We start from the raw sequence: 19,667 nt of genomic DNA, 5'->3' as shown, positions 1-19,667 counted from the left end.
ACCTAGTCACATTGTCTACTTAAGTTTCTGCCAAGTCTCAAAACCTAGAGGTCAAAATTCAAAGAACTACATAACAACAAAACTAATAAAACTGAGTGCCCTTGGCCTAAACTACCCAGTAATTCAAAAAGCGGTTAATTAAACCAAGGTGAGGGACTGTAAAGAAATAGCCATATGCACTGCATAACTGCCTTTTCTGCACTGCTTGCTGCCATTCCCTTCTCCACATTCTCACCTTCCTACCTTCTATCTATTTATCTCATCAATTCAGGTATCACCTATTCCAAGAAATATTGCCAGTGTAGCCTCCTATCTGTTTCGGGTCTTTTCTCTTGTATACCAGCAACACTCTAACATGGCACTTAAGATACTATATTGTAATTATATTTGTCTAGCTCTCAACTAAAATATGAACTCATTGAAGAAAAGTCTATGATTTAAGCTATACTTCAAGAACAAACAGTAACAAGCATGGAGAAGCAGCTGAAGGTCAGATTAATTATGACTATGATAAGGACTTTTTCTTTCTTTTAAGTAGAATAAGGGTAAAAAAGAAAAAAGTGGGGCGAGAACTAAGCTACATCATTTTCAAGGATCAATATGACTGCCATGTAAAGAACTGACTAGCAGAGATGTCTAAAGTGGACACTGGCAAAACCAGAAGGAAGCAATTTCTGCAATAGTCCAGGCAAGAGATAATGGTGCCTTGAAGGAAGAGGCAGTGGGAGAAGGTGGGAGGCATGGCTGAATTCTGGAGAGTCCCACGATCGAAGGACAGACTGGCTGAGTGGTATGAGGAGACAGAAATTACAAATAAGCTCAATTAGTAAAAAGACAAGCACCCCAACATATAGCAAAAAGGCAAAGCATTAGAGCAGTTTCAGAGATATATGCTATGAAAGGGGGAAGGGGGCAAAGCAGAGACTTACAGATGGTGGCTCTGGTATAGAGGAACAGCCAGAACTGTGCATACCATTTTCAAAGACTGAATGTTTTTTGTGGTTCTTTTTTAAAAACCTTATTCTTTTCTTAAAATTAAGAAGAAAGCTATGAATCTGCAAGGAATTATTTATAATTGGTTTTTCCTGTTCCATGTGAACTCAAGAGAAGCTTTCCAAAAGTGCATTGTATACTATAAATTGACTTATATCAAGAATTTTTTTTTTTCATTTCAGGATCTTCTTTATTAAACCAAATAGGTCCTGCTGGCTATTTGCCCATAGTTCCACTCCACATAGCAGTGGGGTTCCTGACCTTTAAAGTATTCCCTTGGTCTCCTGATTTACCCCTTAACTCTAGACAGTTTATTGGTTAAGCTATGTGGAAAAGTCAGACATCCGTCCTAGTGAATATAGACCAAAGGCACCAGATCATCAACCACCTACTCGTTGTATATGTGAAACAATCAGCCAGTTTCTCACCTGAGAGTCTGATATTATCTGAAGAATTCTGACCCAGCAGCATCCTGCTAGCAGAGGCCTCTTCCTCTGAAGGTACTTCTGTGTTCCCTAGCTTTATTGCTTCTTTTGGCTTCTCACTGACTTTGAGGTCTTCTGGGCCTGGGTCTGGGTCTGGGTCAAGGGTAGGGCCCTCCGCCCCATCGACTGCAGTTGGCACTTCCTCGTCCTCCACATTCTTAGGCCTCTTTGAGTTAGAACTAGTGCACTGGAAGCTATTAACAAGAAAAGCTGAGGTCAGAGCACAGAATGCATGCAACGAACAGGATAAAACACATACCAACACAAAAGTTATTTTCACTTGCTGAAAGAAGAAAAAAATTGATAGTTTCTAAATTATTGTGCAAAGATAATCATCACAACTAAAAAATTAATTATGAAATTGAAATCTTAACAAGAATTTTAATAACAATTTACTAAAAATTAAAACAACTATAAATAGTTCAATATTAAAAGAAGTTGGAAAATAAAAATAAAGTAAAAAATTGACATGGGGAAATCAAGTCAATAAATTAAATATTATTTAGATAATCAGAAATGAGAAGGAAAAATGAGGAGAGCTCATAAAGCTGTTGCTAAAATCTGAATTGATTCTTCACGTTCCAAGGTGAACAAGAGACCATGTCCCTGAATTTGGTATGATTCCGAAGTATGCATTAAAATCATTAGCATGTAATACCAAATCATCATTAGCGAAAGGAAATAAAAGGGAAGGAAGGTCAACTTTATATATTTAACATCTTATACCAACTTATTATTTTCAGAGTGGTCACCATCTTTATTTTTTTCCTCTTTTAGTATTTTCCAGCAAATCACTTGATGGCTTTGTCATAGATGTCTTTTGTGCATGATATAACATTTCTAACATTTTCATTTAGGAAAAGTTACAACTTAAAGCAACATGTATTTCAATGCCCCAAAACACATATACATATACACATAAAACACTAAGTACTACAGGAAGTAAGAAAGAATGGAGATCTGAGATAAAGGGGGTAGCCACAGATAACCTTTGTAAATTAGCTTTGGCTGTTGCTGGCAGTAATAGTATTAGTATCAGCATCACCATTAATACCTTTATTGAGAACCCATGCACTGGCCTATGTAGAAAATCTTCACGTTATTAATAGAATAGTATCTGTAAAGTGAGGTGGCTGACATCTCTTTGAGATTTCAATGAATCATTCCCTTCATTAAACTTCCCTAGATAGGGTATTACAGGCAGTCATCAAATTCTATGATCAAGCCACAAGGCTGAGCATAATCAACATGCCTCTTAACATTAGACTTCCAAACTGGGTGAGCAGTCCATTGATTATTTCAACCTACTACAAGGCATTTCAAATCTGTTCAATGTCATGGATCTATGTTCTCTGTCAACCCAAAAGGAACACTGTGGCTAGTAACTAGGAGTCCAGATCATATACCTAATTAAAGTATTATTGTTTTTTGTCCATTAAAGAACAATTCTCAACATGAGCTACTGGTGTTGCTTCAGAATTCAAGACTGACTACTAACCCCTCCCACAACTATCATTTTTTGTAATGTGGATTAACATATTAATCCAAGGCACTGAGTGTTTAAATCTTTGTTTCCCTAACTTATTTGAATGCAACCCATAGTAAGTTGTACATTCTAGATAATGACACAACACAACACACATGCTCACACATGTCATAATACTTACCCTTACCACACAGGAAGAACTATGGTATTTTTTATTCTATTTTACTTCCTAAATTAAAAATGTTGTTCCAAACTTACTAAATTGATTTTAAAACTAACAGTTTGAAAATCACTGCTATATACTATATGATGAAAAAAAGAACACCTCAGTTTGAGTTCTGCTACTAATTCAGGTATCTCTCATAAAATGAGGAAGTCTGACTCCATGTTCTTAAGGTTCCTCTGCTCACTATCATTCTAAAATAGCAGAAAATAAATGTCAGGGGGAAAAAAGAGAATCAGAAAATAAGCATCAAAGGTGTGGGCAAAGATTTAAAATTACAGTGTTATCTTACTAAATAGCAAAAAATTGGAAACAAGCTACAGGTCCAAATACAGGAGATTACTTGAATACATGCAGTCATTAAAAATCAAGTTGTAGCAAACCATTCAATTACATTAAAAACACTCAAAAAACTGGTCACCAAATTGTTAAGAGAGCATGGTCCCAATTTTAGAAAGGTATATAATATAATATGATATATAATCAATATATATGTAAAGGATATATAGAAAATGTTAACACTGGTTATCTCTGGATTGTGAGGTTATGAGTGATTTAGGATTCCTTCATTATTCTTTTCCTTATTTTACAAATTTTCTCCAATGCACAAATATTACTTTTACAATCTGAAAGAAAAACAATGAGTAATATTGGAGAGTAAAAATGTAATATAACCCTGGAAAACATAAAGAGCCTAAAGGATTGCCCAAGGGCCTGAGCAACACAATATATACCCTACTCTGTGGGTTTTAAAACAGTGTGACAGGCATAAAAGCCTCCAAAATGGCCTTGGCCACAAAAATGGAATGTAGAATGAAGTTCACAGGGACAGCCATGTTACAGAAACACCATATGCTCTGCTTTATATCTCGTAAAAGAATAAAACCAAGTGTACAAAATGAAGCAAAATATAGGCATCTTAATGAGAAAAGTAGTATCCTAGGTATTTGACAAATGAAGGAATAAACTAAGACAGAAAGAAAATTGGTAGGAAAATGAAAAAGTTTGAAATCAACACATGGAAGTCATTAAAAACATGGAGATGAATAGAGAGCACCAATACAACTTTACAATACATTAGTGTAAGGACTGAGAAGTTCTAGTGTTGTTCTACTTGCCATGTGTGACAACTTCAGGAATATTCTCAATCACAAAATATAACTCTTCCTACATTATATTTATTTACTAACTTTTCAAGAATTAAAAATTCTTTGCCTCAAAATTTCAATAAGATATTATGTAAATTTATTAGAAGTAAATTTTTAGCACAAGTGGGATAGGGTAGGGAGGAAGAGTTACCTCCTAGATGCTTTTATTTTCCTCTTCCTCTGCAGCCATGCTTTTACTTCAGGGGTGGATTCTGGAGTAGGCTTTGTGTGATCAATGGTGTACATATCCTTCCCTTGCTTCCAAAGCTGGTACCTATCTGGCTGAAATTTCTTCACAAATATATCCATTGAGATTTTCACCATGTCTTTCCTGCAGGTGCACTGAAACACAAAGGGATTGTTGTGCTTGAAACATGTCACTAGCTACAGAAAGTCACACTGAGTTCTACTTTGAATGTAATATATATACATGAATATTTAGCCATCACATAATTATTGGTAGGATGTTTTACATTTTCAAACCTTCAGTGAGAAAAAATTCAATTCCTTCTGAATGGAGGTGAGAACCTGCATGTTCACATTTATAAATGGTAAAAATAGTACGTTCAAAGGTATGGTAGAGTTCATAGGGAACTGTGTACCAGGAATAACTTAAAAGGAAACAGCACAAATTCAAAAGCATGCCAACAACAGAAGGATTAACCACCCTTCCATAATAAGAATGTATCAGTGAGCTGAATGCTGAAATGTCTATAAAGCTGAAAACCTAGGTTCACACACAAAAGTAGCCAGTGAATATTAGAATAAGTATTAAATCAATGTGTTGAGATAAGTTTTCTTCAAGATAACTTTTAATCACATTATATTAATTAACAAACAAACCCTCACAAAGTCACTAACAATTAGGAGTTAAAGAAGAGTCTCTTATATGTCGTAAAAACACCCACCATCACCACTACAAATATATCCACTAGGAAAAAGGAATAGTATTAAGGTGAGTTCAGAGAAAAGATTATTTTTAATCCACCAGGACTTTGATTCTCATGAATGTATACTTACTTAGCATTTTAATTTATATAAAACAAGTTTCCAAAGACTTCACACAGGTTAAACTGCATCTAGCACAAACTCCATGATGCAAGACAGATATCATTCAAACACTGATGCAGAAGTAGTCTCATGGAAACAACCAAAAAACCCTTCAATAGAAGACTGGATAAAGAAAATGTGGCACATATACACTATGGAATACTACTCAGCCATAAGAAATGATGACATCAGATCATTTACAGCAAAATGGTGGGATCTTGATAACATTATACGGAGTGAAATAAGTAAATCAGAAAAAAACAAGAACTACATGATTCCATACATTGGTGGAACATAAAAACGAGACTAAGAGACATGGACAAGAGAGTGGTGGTTACCAGGGGTGGGGGGAGGGGGGACGCAGGAGGGAGGGAGGGAGAGAGTTAGGGGGAGGGGGAGGGGCACAGAGAACTAGATAGAGGGTGACGGAGGACAATCTGACTCTGGGTGAGGGGTATGCAACATAATTTAATGACAAGATAACCTAGACATGTTTTCTTTGAATATATGTACCCTGAATTATTAATGTCATCCCATTAACATTAATAAAAATTTATAAAAAAAAAAAAGAAGTAGTCTCAAAGGTGTAACTAATATATACTGCTCACAAAAATTAGGAGACATTTCAAAATGAATATGAAGCTATAAAATATCCCCTAATGTTTGTGAGCAGTATACCTTCAGAATCCCTGACACACAGGCAATGGACTAGTTGACTCAACAAGAGCCTTAAAACTGTAAGTCTCTCAATATTTTAGTGATACAATTAACATCCACATGCAAATTAACTATAGTTTTAATAATATCCAGTCCAAAATTTCCTTCCATAGAATTCAAATGTTAACAGGCACTATGATTTGAAGGTTCAGAAAACAACTAACACTCAACATGCCTTAAGCCAACTTCTGCAAATAAATATTGTGTTATGAACTTGGTATCACAATTCTTCCAATCTCCTACATTCACACTCAACATTTCCTAATCCCCCCCCTTTCCCTCTACCTCTAGAAATTCAGTTTGTCATCAAATACCATTAATTCTGCCTCTAAAATGTCTCCTATACACATTCCTATACCAAGATCCTGGGAGCCTCACTGTCAGACATTAAATTCTAGCATAACAAGCGAAGTTCCCTGCCTCCAGGGCCTTCTAGCACCAATTCACCTTTACAGCTGTCATTTTACCCTCAAATATGTTGTAATCTTTCTTATATGAGTTCAATAAGGTATAATCATCCTTTAAATTAAGTCTCAACTCCTGAGCTGGGCATTCAAGGGCTCTAAGATTTGACTCCACCAGTAAGATTTCCAGGTTTCTCTTCCATTGAAAATCAACATAAATATTCCTCCTCAACCCAAAAAGTTTAATCATAGGAGCCCAAATGCCTCGTATGCTTCCTTACCTCAGCGCTACTGTTCCTACCACAAAGCTTTCCTGCTTATCATTTTACTATTCAAAGAAAATTCAGCCTAAACATTGAAGGAAATTGTACCAAACGATCCTCGGCATGAGGTACTATTAATCTACAGCACTTCTTTCTATTAGTTAGGTATAGAGAGAGATCTAAGTCATTTTGCAATATTTATTTGGTGTAGAAATATGGAAAATGAGGGTCCTGATAAATTTAAATATATTTGGTTTAAGATGCAATATTTCCACTAAAGGAAAAAATAGATGTTTAGACTCATCAGCAGAAACCTCTTTATATTCTTACATTGTTACTAATATTTGCTTCATGAAAAAAAAAGTGAGTGTACAATATAGGTACCATAAGTTTCTTTGGCATGGGAGAATTTTGTATCACACTTTTTCATTTCCTAGTCCCTTCTCCCAGAAGTCTTGAATTTTATAAACATGCAACAAGATCTACCATTCAGCTAACTGTCTGGTACACTCACTATAAGTACAATAGGTAAATATTATCTTCAATTTTAAACATTCAGAAATAAAGTTATATAATACTCAAAATAATGCAAGAAACAATGATAGTGGCAAAAATAGTAAACTTTAGCTGCACTGAGAAAATCGACTCTTGTAAGTACCAACAAATAATAACACTCATCTAAATCCCTATGAAGATTAAATAAGATCATTTAAAAGAATGCACGATAGGAAAGAAAAATATTAACTGTCTAAATTAGAAATAAAAAATCTTTCAGACTGTATACTGGCACAAAGAGCAACAACCAGTAAGAGGTAATATTTTTAGAACAAACTATTTTTGACATGAAGTAAAAATATCAATATGAATGGCTATTGTTACTGTTGCTTTTAAGAACATACATACTAATTAAAAATGCTAAATTCAAATTTAAAGAGAATTATCAGTATGTATACACTGATTCTTCCCTGTTCACTATGCTAAGACTTATTACACAGAATCATGATTATTTTGTTACTGTTTCCCAGAAAGTCAAATTCATGTTCTCCATTATATTTATACTGAAAACCAGTAATCCAATTTAAAGATAAAAATATTTTTTTAAAATCAGCAACTTTCTAAGCCAGAAAATACTAAGTTAGCATTTGAATTGCAGAATTTGAAATGCCATGCAACCACACTATAGGATTAATAAAATAAAAAAGGAATATTTAACAAAATCCCTAAAGTATTATTTTAAAATGTTTTTTTGTGACACACAGCATTACTAATTTTTAAATTGTTTTATGTGCAAGTATCTGGTAAGAAAGGCTTTGATAGTATGCAAAAATGTGTGAAATTACTCTGTGTTTCAGTCTATTTATAACAATTAAATGATAATTAGAAAAGAACAAAAAATACCTAAAATAAAACAAAGTAAGCCTAAAATAAAACAAAGTAAGCTTCTTAGCCACTTAAGGTAGCTGTTAAGGTCATTATACGGCTGTTATGTGGTTGAACTGTGTAAGCTTCCAAAGGTGTTAAAATGTTAATGCCCAGAACATCAGAATGAGACCTTATTTGGAAATAGGGTTATGGCAGAAGTAATTAGTTATGGTTATACTTATGGTGTATGAATACGTGGTCACCCAGAAAAGATGTGTGGAGGACCCACATGTCTGATGGCTTGGGCACCCATGAATTGCACAGAAGACTAGGACAGTTTTTAAGAATTTTATACCAGTAGAAATATTGCCAGCCTACACTGAAAGGGGCAGAGACAAGAATGAAATGAAGAAAAAATGACTGTAATAGCAAAGCCTCAATGAAGAGAACTGAACCAACAGGATTTCATTAGGCTGTTACAGAGCACCTACAGACAGCCAACAGACCTATGAGGAGCCGCTCAACCACACTAATCATCAGAGAAATGCAAATAAAAACAACAATGAGATATCACCTCACACCTTTCAAATGGCTAGCATCAAAAAATCAAAAACCAGCCAGACCATGTGGTGGTGCAGTGAATAGAGAATTCGACTGGGATACAGAGACCCCAATTTTGAAACTCTGAGGTCGCTGGCTTGAGTGCAGGCTCATCTGGCTTGAGCACAGGCTCACCAGCTTGAGCACAGGTTCACCAGCTTGAGCATGGGGTCACTGGCTTGAGCAGGGGATTATATACATGACCCCACAAACCCAAAGGTCACTGGTTTGAAGCCTAAGGTTGCTGTCTTAAGCCCAAGGTTGCTGGCTTGAGCAAGGGGTCACTTGTTCTGTTGTAGCCCCCATCCTCCCATCCAAGCACATCTGAGAAAACAATCAATGAACAACTAAGAAGACTAAAGAGCCACAATGAAGAATTGATGCTTCTCATCTCTCTCCCTTCCTGTCTGTCTGTCGCTATCTGTTCCTCTCTCTGTGTCTGTCAAAATAATAATAATAATAATAATAATAATAATAATAAAAAGTGTTGGTGAGGATGGAGAAAAGGGAACCCTTGTATACTGTTTGTGGGGTTGTAAATTGGTGTAGTCACTACAGGAAACAGTATGGAAATTACTCAAATAATTAAAAATAGAGTTTTCATATGACCCAGCAATTCAAAATCTGGTTATTTATCCAAAGAAAACAAGGACACTAATTTGAAAAGATATATGCACACCTATGTTCAATGCAGCATTACCTTCAATAGATAAGATATGGAAGCAACCTAAGTGTATGATAGATGAATGGATAAAGATGTATACACTGCATCTTCATAACCCATTCATCTAATATTCCATTGTTTAGTCATATATAATGCTAATATAAAAAAGATATTGTGCTACGTGAAATAAGTCAAAGACAAATATTGTATGATTTCACTTACGTATGTAACTTAAAAAATAACAAAATTAATGAATGAACAAAACAAAACAGAAACAGACTTATCAATACAGAGAAAAGCTAATGGTTGCCAAAGGGGAAGAAAGATAGGGAGAAGGGTAAATTTTTAAAAATAAAAACAGAAACTAACATTTAGTAAACACCAAATGTATTTCATGGGCCATATAGTTTCCTTGCATTATTGCAGGCAATTATCATAGATCTTTGTGAGACACAGAAATTCCAATTTTAACAGAAGAAAAACAGAAGATAATCAAAGAGCTTAAGAACCTCCCAAGGTCAACAGTGGTCCATAAATTTTTTTCTTTAATTTTTTAGGTTAGAGGAGCAGAGATAGTGAGACAGACTCCCACATATACCCCAACTGGTATCCACTTGGCAACTACATCTGGGGTCTATGCTCCAGTGCCAAGCTATTTTTAGTGCCCGAGACTGACTTGCTTTGACCAATAGAGCTATTCTCAGTGTCCGGGGCCATGCTCCAACCAATCAAGCCACTGGCTGTGGGAGAGGGAAAGGCAGAGGAGTGGGGAGGGTGGGAGAAGCAGATGGTTGCTTCTCCTGTGTGCCCTGACTGGTAATCAAACCAAGGATTTGAACCCTGGACATCCATATGCCGGATGATGCTCTATTCACTGAGGCATCAACCATGGCTCATGATTTTCTTTCCACTCTCACAGAGGATCTTGTATACTAAACATTATCCTTTCTAGAGGAAATTCTTAGTACATTACAGATGGTACTTGCAAAATGAATTGATATTCTTATGGTAAATATGCTAAAATTCAAACTTTTATTTTTACCTTTTAACTTAAGGTACAAGAAATAAATTCTTTATAACAAGAAAATTACAGGTCAAAATTTTTTTTTTCCTGCTTAGTTTCAATGTAGGCAACAACACAAAGAAATAAGTTAGTATGTGAAGGTATTTTTGATCAGAAAAAAAGTGAGTTGAATTTACTAAGAGGACAATCAAAAAAGGTGAGGAGCCAATGATGGCAAATTCCTGTTTTGAAATTTTATGAGTACCCAAATAAAGTAATATTGCTATATTCGGCTAACACAAGAGGAGTATCTCTTTAAATCTAAGAATACTGTGAGATACCACCCTCTGTAATAACCTTTAAAACTACTTTAACAATAAAATGGCTCACATTTTAAAAACACAAGTAACATATTAATTACTATTTCCTTCAGAAATTCAAATCAATAATTGAAAAAGCTTATTTTTAACACCTTACATTTTTTAAATCAAAACTAACCCACTCTCCTTTGAGAAAGAGTATTTCATAAATAAAAAATATACATATATTCCCCATTTTATTGTTTTCTAACAACTCACTTCTTTTAGCTATGACAAAAAGACTTAAGAATATGTTATTAACCTAATTAGGCAAAATTATTCATTATTTCTACATTAAGTAAGTAACAAAGATACTGCAAAGTATTAGGCATAGCAACCTCTTATTTAACCAAAATTGTGACTGATGGTGATAGCTATTTAGGGCCACAATTAGTAACTAGGCCTGAAATATAATTTTATTCTCAAATATTAAACTATCTTTTATAGCAACCGATAATTTCATACTCAGTACAGATACTTTACTGAAAAACTATGCAGACAATTCTAGAAGTAGAGCATCAAGAAAAATTTTAACTGCAGAATGTAAGTATTAAAATGACAAGGCTATGATGAATATTTTTAACCTGATTTTTTGACCAACTGATCAACTACAACCCAATCTTTATTTACCCAGGTTTGCATCATTTTCATTACTTCCCATTTTTTAACACTTTTATCAGTTTTCAACTTAGTCATGATCAAACCCTAAACACTCTTCTTTATCTGCACATGTAAATAATAACCTGCTGATAATTTGTTAGCATTAACACAAACTATGTTACTATTAATCCACTAGTACATCTCAATCTTCATCTCACATCTATATAAACATCCACCCAATATTACACGAAGTAGGTTCTACTGCATCATACCAAATACACAGAAGAGAAAGACCCAGCTCTTTCGGAAACTGTCACACTGTTAACTTACACTAAATTTATAGATGTTCAAAAGTCCCAAAACTTCCTCTGCTCTACTTAAGCCCATTACTTCTGATTCTGAAAATGACTGGGCCCTGGCAGGTTGGCTCAGTGGTAGAGCATCGGCCTGGTTTGCAGAAGTCCCGGGTTCGATTCCCAGCCAGGGCACACAGGAGAAGCGCCCATCTGCTTCTTCACCCCTCCCCCTCTCCTTCCTCTCTGTCTCTCTCTTCCCCTCCCACAGCCAAGGCTCCACTGGAGCAAAGATGGCCCAGGCGCTGGGGATGGCTCCTCGGCCTCTGCCCCAGGCGCTAGAGTGGCTCTGGTCACAACAGAGCGATGTGCGGGAGGGGCAGAGCATCGCCCCCTGGTGGGCAGAGCGTCGCCCCCTGGTGGGCGTGCCGGGTGGATCCCGGTCGGGTGCATGCGGGAGTCTGACTGTCTCTCCCCGTTTCCGGCTTCAGAAAAATACAGAAAAAAAAAAAAATGACTTAAGAATATTTTGCAATATGGACTCTACAGACTAATGTTTCTGATCAGTATTTTCTAGCATTATGTTCCAATGAAAAAGCCACTCAACGTTTATGGAATTTCATTTAATCAATTATTTTACAAGAAACATGGCCTACTTTAGAATTGTTAAATAGAACAATTTTAGAAAATAGATGCATTATGCAGTTAGTAAAGCCAGTGTCAATTGATATTAGTTTATTTGTAGAAATACCATGAGATACTACAAAAATTGCTGGATTTTTTTCTTTACATGTTCACCAGACAGTTAATAATAAATATAAGTATTTAATATGTGGATTAACTATAAACACAAAGATATTTATTTATATTAGAATTCCTCTAAATAAATTCCAAAAAGTGAGTAAAATATTCTATGCCTGTAGCCCATTCATTCTTTTATCATAAAATTTTCATTGGCAATTACATATCTGAACTGAATTTCACTGTCTTTGGAGTACTCTCAAAAGACCAGTATTTCTTAGCTGACTCAAGGAATTAGAAATTTTGCTGCAAGAAATTACATTAGAAAAAGGGGAATTCAGAATCAATGTAATAAATGTAGATGACGCTAACATACATTATGCTGAGCTAAAGAAGCCAGATATTAAAAAAAAAAAAGAAAAAAAGGTCAGCACTGATGGTTATTTGAACAAATTAATGAATATGAATAAGTTTAATATCATTAATAAGTAGTGGCCACATTTCTCTTTCTGCTTGCTGAACCCTGGTCTCCCTACAGCTCTTCTAGTTATTAGCTAAATAAAACTGCAGATGCTATGAGCTCCAAGTCACCTTTTTCATATAAAAATGCTTTCCTAATTCTATCAGAAAATTCAAAATTCAGATTTTTGAATTTTCCTAATTCAAAAATCAAAAAGTGTATAAACATACTGGACTCCGCAAAAACTGAAGTCAACTCAAAGTGCTCAGTTTTTATTCAAATCCTTTTACTTTACAGAACTTGTTTTCAGAAATGGTTAAAGATGTGTCATTCTTCAAAGAGTTCATTAAAGCTAAAAGTTTTGTAAGAAACTAATGCAACAGAACCGGAAATGCCTTGGTTCCTTCCAATTGCTATCTACAGAACACCCAGGGACCTACCACTGTATTTCCAAATGGGCCTTCACCCCTTAGTTATATGTAATTATCAACTATAACACTGATTTATTTCATCTTTGTACTCATGCAGTCATTGCTCACTTATGAATGTATCTTCTTACACAAATAATTTTGGTAGAAAATTGTAATTACCTTGACAATTTATAAAAATTATTTTAATACAGGAAATTGCATTTTAAAATTCTTAAATATGATTAAGTTGAAAAATAATATTTGAACAGCACTTTGATTTCCTGGGTTACATTTCATATAATACCAGTCAAAGACAAAAAATAGATTGTTTCAACAGAGTACATGCAAAGTAAACTATATAATTACGTTTACACTGACTGAACAGGAAGAGAATAAAAATACAATTCTATAATCAATATTAATCAAGGAAGTCAGTATATAAAAATACAAATGCCATTCCTTTTGTCCTTACGTCCATTAAGGAAGAAAGGTCTACAAGAGGCCTGAAAATCTGTCTTCTCCCACACTGGTCTGCAAAAATCACAGAACCTCAACTTCGTCAAGGTGCACCATACTTTTGAAGGTCCAGGGGTCCCAAAATACACACCCAGAAAAAAATACCCTTTTTTTTTCATAGACATGAAGATGAGAGTAGCTTTAAACATTCCCTAAAAGCAAAAGGTATATCACAGTCATATTAAAAAGTATGATAGCAGAACCAAATAGTTTAATCTAATTTTAATAAATCATTTACTAAGTTATTTCAGATACAATTGCCATATCTGATCTTCCCCTTCCATTCTGCTTTAAACCATGAAAATATACGCTATGTCTGTCTTACTGAGAAGTGCATTCTAGGTTTCTAGAAGATTAAGAGGCCCTTAAAAATATTTTTTCAATAGCTGTTTTAAAAAACATATGAAGAAACAGATGCACAGAGATTCTAAGTTAATTTGCCCAAGGTCACATAGCTCAGAAATAATACAGCCTTTGCCACATTCAAATCTGGAACAGTTCCCATACTCTTATCCAGTTACTGTGGAAATTCCAAAACCAAACTATATTCAATACACTTTAAATGGTTTTAAATTTAAATGTGGGCCACACTTTTCCATATCAAAATTCTTTTCTATGGCCCATAACCAAATTGAAACACTGCTGAGAACAAATGCCTCATTATTTTCTCATGCATGATATCATGCCGTGCTGATAGAGTTTACCCAGTCTAACTAACAAATTTCCAAAATAAGTTCCTTCACTCTCCCTACTTCCACCAACAGGTTCAGATTAATTTCTTCTGAATATTTTTAGGCTTACCCATGCCAGGATATGTCTCCCTTATAAAGTAAGGCAATTATAAAGCAATTTAAGGTATGGGACTAGAAACTCTCTCTTTCTGACCCATGGGAACACAGCTCAAATGGACAAAGAAAACGTATGCAGAAAGAAGGGAAATAAGATTCAAACAGCTTGCTCCAGGAGTCTCCAAAAAATTCTGTAGAAATTATTTTTAGAATTTCTGCTTCTCAACATTTACCTGACTATTTGATAGAAAGGTTGTAGAAGTTCAGAGTTACAGATATTAAAAAATCCATTCCTGCTGTGCCATGTAAAACACAGAATGAAATTGAACTCTTTCTTACTGAGGGACAGATGAAGTTATTTTGTTCTGAATTCATGCATAGCATGTCACACTTTATATGGATAATAAATTAGGCAAGATCAGATAAAACAGGACTCTATAGAGTCTGAGAAATCCATTTTATGAATATAAATATTTGGCCATAAGAGTACATAAAGATCATGTATGAGAGCTACCAGAAATAGTATGGAAAGATATAACATATAACCCTTCTCCCATTATGCTCACATATGTTGACTTTTGAGTCATTCAGATAATTCTTTTTTTTTTTTTTTCCTGAAGCTGGAAATGGGGAGGCAGTCAGACAGACTCCTGCATGCGCCCGACCGGGATGCACCCGATATGCCCACTAGGGGGCAATGCTCTGCCCATCTGGGGCGTCGCTCTGTCGCGACCAGAGCCACTCTAGCGCCTGGGGCAGAGGCCAAGGAGCCATCCCCAGTGCCCGGGCCATCTTTTGCTCCAGTGGAGCCTCAGCTTTGGGAGGGGAAGAGAGAGACAGAGAGGAAGGAGAGGGGGAGGGGTGGAGAAGCAGATGGGTGCCTCTCCTGTGTGCCCTGGCCGGGAATCGAACCCAGGACTTCCGCATGCCAGGCCAATGCTCTACCACCGAGCCAACTGGCCAGGGCCCAGATAATTCTTTTTAAATGACTAAGTGGACAAAATTAGAGGTTGATATTGTACCCAGAATTATCCTTAAGAGGTAAAACTTCTGCTTTAAACTTCATAATACACAGATGAGAAATAGAGGCACAAAAATGTTCAGTGTCTTGCTGAATGTCACAAGGGTAGTGAATTTCATTAATTTATTTGTTTGTCTATATAGAGAGAGGTACAGACAGGGACAGACAAACAGGAAGGGAAAGAGATGAGAAGCATCAACTTGTACTTGTAGCACTTTTAGTGGTTAACTGATTGCTTTCTCATATATGCCTATACTGGGGAACTCCAGCTGAACCAGTGACCCCTTGCTCAAGCCACGAACCTTGGGCTATAAGCCAGCAACCTTTGGGCTCAAAGCAGAGACCATGGGTTCATGTCCACAATCCCACACTCAAGCCAGCAACACCGCACTCAAGCTGGTAAGCTCAGCTCAACCTGGATGAGCCTACTTCAACTTAGATGAGCCCACACTCAAGTCAGCAACCTCGGGGTTTTGAACCTGGGTCCTCAGCATCCCAGGTCAACAGTCCATCCACTGTGTCACCGCCTGGTCAGGCAGGATGGTGAATTTAAAAAAAAAAAAAAAAACAGGCCTGGCCAGTTGGCTCAGTGGTACAGCATCGGCCTGGTGTGTGGAAGTCCCGGGTTCAATTCCCGGCCAGGGCACACAGGAGAGGTGCCTATCTGCTTCTCCACCCCTCCCCCTCTCCTTCCTCTCTGTCTCTCTCTTTCCCTCCCGCAGCCAAGGCTCCATTGGAGCAAAGATAGCCCGGGCACTGGGGATGGCTCCATGGCCTCTGCCTCAGGTGCTAGACTGGCTCTGGTTGCAACAGAGCGATGCCTCGGATGGGCAGAGCATCGCCCCCTGGTGGGCGTGCCGGGTGGATCCCAGTCGGGCACATGCGGGAGTCTGTCTGACTGCCTCCTCGTTTCCAGCTTCAGAAAAATACAAAAAAATTAAAAAACAAACAAACAACAAAAAAACCAAACAGTTTGAGCCTGACCAGGCGGTGGTGCAGTCAATAGAGCGTCAGTTTGGGATGTGAAGGACCCAGGTTTGAAACCCCAAGGTCATTGGCTTGAGTGTGGGTTCATCTAACTTGAGCAAAGCTCACCAGCTTGAGCGCAGGGTAGCTGGCTTCAGCATGGGATCAGTCATGACCCCACGGTCACTGGTTTGAGCCCAAAGGTCATTTGCTTGAGCCCAAGGTCACTAGCTTGAGCAAGGGGTCATTCACTCTGCTGTAGCCCCCCGCAAACAAGGAACATATGAAAAAGCAATCAATGAATTAAAGTGCCTCAATGAAGTATTGATGCTTCTCATCTCTCTCTGGTCTCTCTGTCCCTATCTGTCCCTCTCTCTCTGACTCACTCTCTGTCTCTGTCAAAAAACAAACAACCATTTGAGAGATACAAGATTCAGTTTCCTACCTACCAGTTTCACTGGGATTTTCCATTTCCCTTCACTGAGCAACAACTGAGTACATAGAAACATGCTAAGCAAGGCAAGGGCCTAAACACAGAACTAGCCATCTTCCAAGTTTCACAAGACAAAGCTGGCTGGGTTAGAAACTATCTGACTGATGCTGGAGATGTTCACCTCTTCACTTCTATGGAATTGGAGGTGAAGGCAGCATCTTCTAAAGTTTTCCCATCTTTTTTTTTGTACAGTTCAAACACTTATATAACGTAGAAAACATTAGTAAAGAAATATATTTTTAAGAGGGGGAGGAAATAGTAGATGAAAAAATTAAGAAAATGTCCATGTATGCATAATACAATCCTCAGACTGGAAGCTCCAGATAGTATATAGTGAGGGCATATATTGCGGGGTGCACTTGACATGGGAAAAACAAAATAACTTGGTAACAGCTTTCAAATAAATTCTAGTTTATATATTTTTAAACCTATTATGTCTCCCTGAATTTTGAATGCGAGTCCCAGAAAAATGACACCTTTGTCATAAACACTAGCCCATACTCAACGCACTCTAATCACATGTTTTTTGCCACCTAAAAAACTCTTCCAAATCAAGAAACAACCTGATGAAAGGCAAAAAATTAATGCCTGTAGTGTAATTTACTCCAGGTTTTGTAATGTTAAGAATATAGTTGGAAATTTAACATTAAGTAATAAAAGAAAAACAACTAATTTTTTTTGGAAATAAAATTTTTTTAATTAACCGACAACACATTTTGTCATGGACACTTCCTTAGAAAACCATGTAGCAGCACTACAAGTAAACAACTCAGCACCTCAAAGTCATTTTTTCTGGCATCTCCTGCATCCCCATTCAAGTGTGAGAATGTCTGGCACTGCTATTATCTTTTCTTTGTTATAAATTTTGTAAAATTATTTAAAACAGAAAATAGGTAGGAAAATTCAACATGAGCCAGAAAGAAAAACAAAGAGAAAGTAGAAAAACATGCAATAGATTTTAGCTGCTTCTTCAATTTCTCTCTAAACAAATATAGAGCATCATCACTAGGGAAGTAAAGAAACAGTTCTTGTAAGAACATTCATTATTATTCTAAGAAATCAAGATTGGAAGAATAGGATTTAAATCAATTTGAGGCCAACATGAATCCAACATGCAGAACTAACTTCCATGACTTTTACATCAGACTCACAAACAGCAAAATAAAGCTACATTAAACCAACTTGTGACACATTAAGAATAAATCATGCCTGACCAGCAGGTGGTACAGTGAATTGAGTATCAACCTGAGATGTTAAGGACCCAGGTTTGAAAACTCGACATCCCTGGCTTAAGCACAGGCTCAACAGCTTGAGAATGGGGTTGTCAGCTTGAGTATGGGATCACAGACATGAACCCATGGTCACTGGTCTGGGCCCAAAGGTTGCTGGCTTGAGCAAAGGGTCACTAGCTCAGCTGGAGCCCCCAGTCAAGGCACATATAAGAAAACAATCAATGAACAACTAAAGTGCCACAACAAAGAACTGATGCTTCTCATATCTCTACCTTCATGTCTGTCTGTCTGTCTCTCTCTCTCACTTAAAAAACAAAAGAATAAATCATGCCAACAATTCAGTAACTCAACTGGGAATTTATTATAAAAAATTATTAACTAATGTACCAACTTATGTTTAAGAATGTTCATCTCAGCAGTATTTATCAAAAACCTAAAAAAAAAGAAAAACTATTTTCTGGAAACAACAAAGTATTCCTTTAAAGAATAATATAACTTATGGAAGAACATTTAATGATATGGAAAAACCATAGGTGGAAAAAGCAGGTTATATGCATGATCATATATGTAATATATATGTATGTCTACCTATAATAAGCATACATATGTGAGAGTCTGATCCACTTCCTTACATCTGATTTTGGGAAAGTAGTGTGGGAACAGAGCTGGTGGGTATAACTAGAAGTGGGCATTGCAAGAGGAGGTTAGTTAGACTAAACCCCTAAACCTGGAGTGGAAATATCCATATAGATGGATCCCTTTCTGAAGGGACAAAGCTTCTCTTCACTCTTGATCTATTTTTTTCTCAAACCAAGAGTGTTTCATTTCCTAGCACCTTATGCTTTTCTTTCAGAACACTAACAACAATTTGCATTCACATTTCTGTCTTTATTTAGTTAACATCTGTTCCCCACACTAGAACCTACATTCTGTAAGGACAGGTTTTAAGTCTGTTTTACTACTGTATATCCATCACCAACACATAGTACATGCTCTATAAATATTAGTTGAATGATTGCCAAAACACTATAAATTGCGAGTAATGAAACAAGCAAAACAAAAATGAAAATTAAACCCTAATGTTGACCTCACTATATTTGTATTATTTAATGATTTAGCTCATTCTTATTAACATAACATATTTTAAAATTGAATTACCTGATTAATATGCAGAAACTTTGATTAGAAAACCTCTAGAGTATTTCATTAGTAAATATGGGTACTCTGCTTTACTCAGTGGTCCACAACCCCCAGGGCCGCGGACCGGTACCGGTCCGTGGGCCATTTGGTACCGGTCCGCAGAGAAAGAATAAATAACTTAAATTATTTCCATTTTATTTATATTTAAGTCTGAATGATGTTTTATTTTTTTAAAAAATGACCAGATTCC

General features: G+C 36.3%; 1 protein-coding gene across 6 annotated transcripts in view; it reads right to left on the bottom strand.

Annotated features, from left to right (window-relative positions):
* The window catches only part of KDM4C (lysine demethylase 4C), a 465,635-nt gene that overhangs the window by 207,009 nt on the left and 238,959 nt on the right, over positions 1-19,667 (bottom strand). For 3 of the 6 annotated variants that reach the window (XM_066257226.1, XM_066257228.1, XM_066257231.1), the window contains exons 9-10: positions 4,487-4,677; positions 1,422-1,672 (exon numbers count right to left, since the gene is read on the bottom strand). In XM_066257226.1, the coding sequence (XP_066113323.1) occupies positions 1,422-1,672; positions 4,487-4,677 (442 nt within the window). Of the gene's footprint in view, positions 1-1,421; positions 1,673-2,204; positions 3,814-4,486; positions 4,678-19,667 lie in introns of those variants that run through there. The other 3 variants (XR_010729088.1, XM_066257229.1, XM_066257230.1) reach the window with 3 other exon arrangements.

Source organism: Saccopteryx bilineata, chromosome 2, assembly GCF_036850765.1.
Source record: "Saccopteryx bilineata isolate mSacBil1 chromosome 2, mSacBil1_pri_phased_curated, whole genome shotgun sequence".
Taxonomy (NCBI): domain Eukaryota; kingdom Metazoa; phylum Chordata; class Mammalia; order Chiroptera; family Emballonuridae; genus Saccopteryx; species Saccopteryx bilineata.
This window is presented reverse-complemented; position numbering and strand designations above follow the sequence as displayed.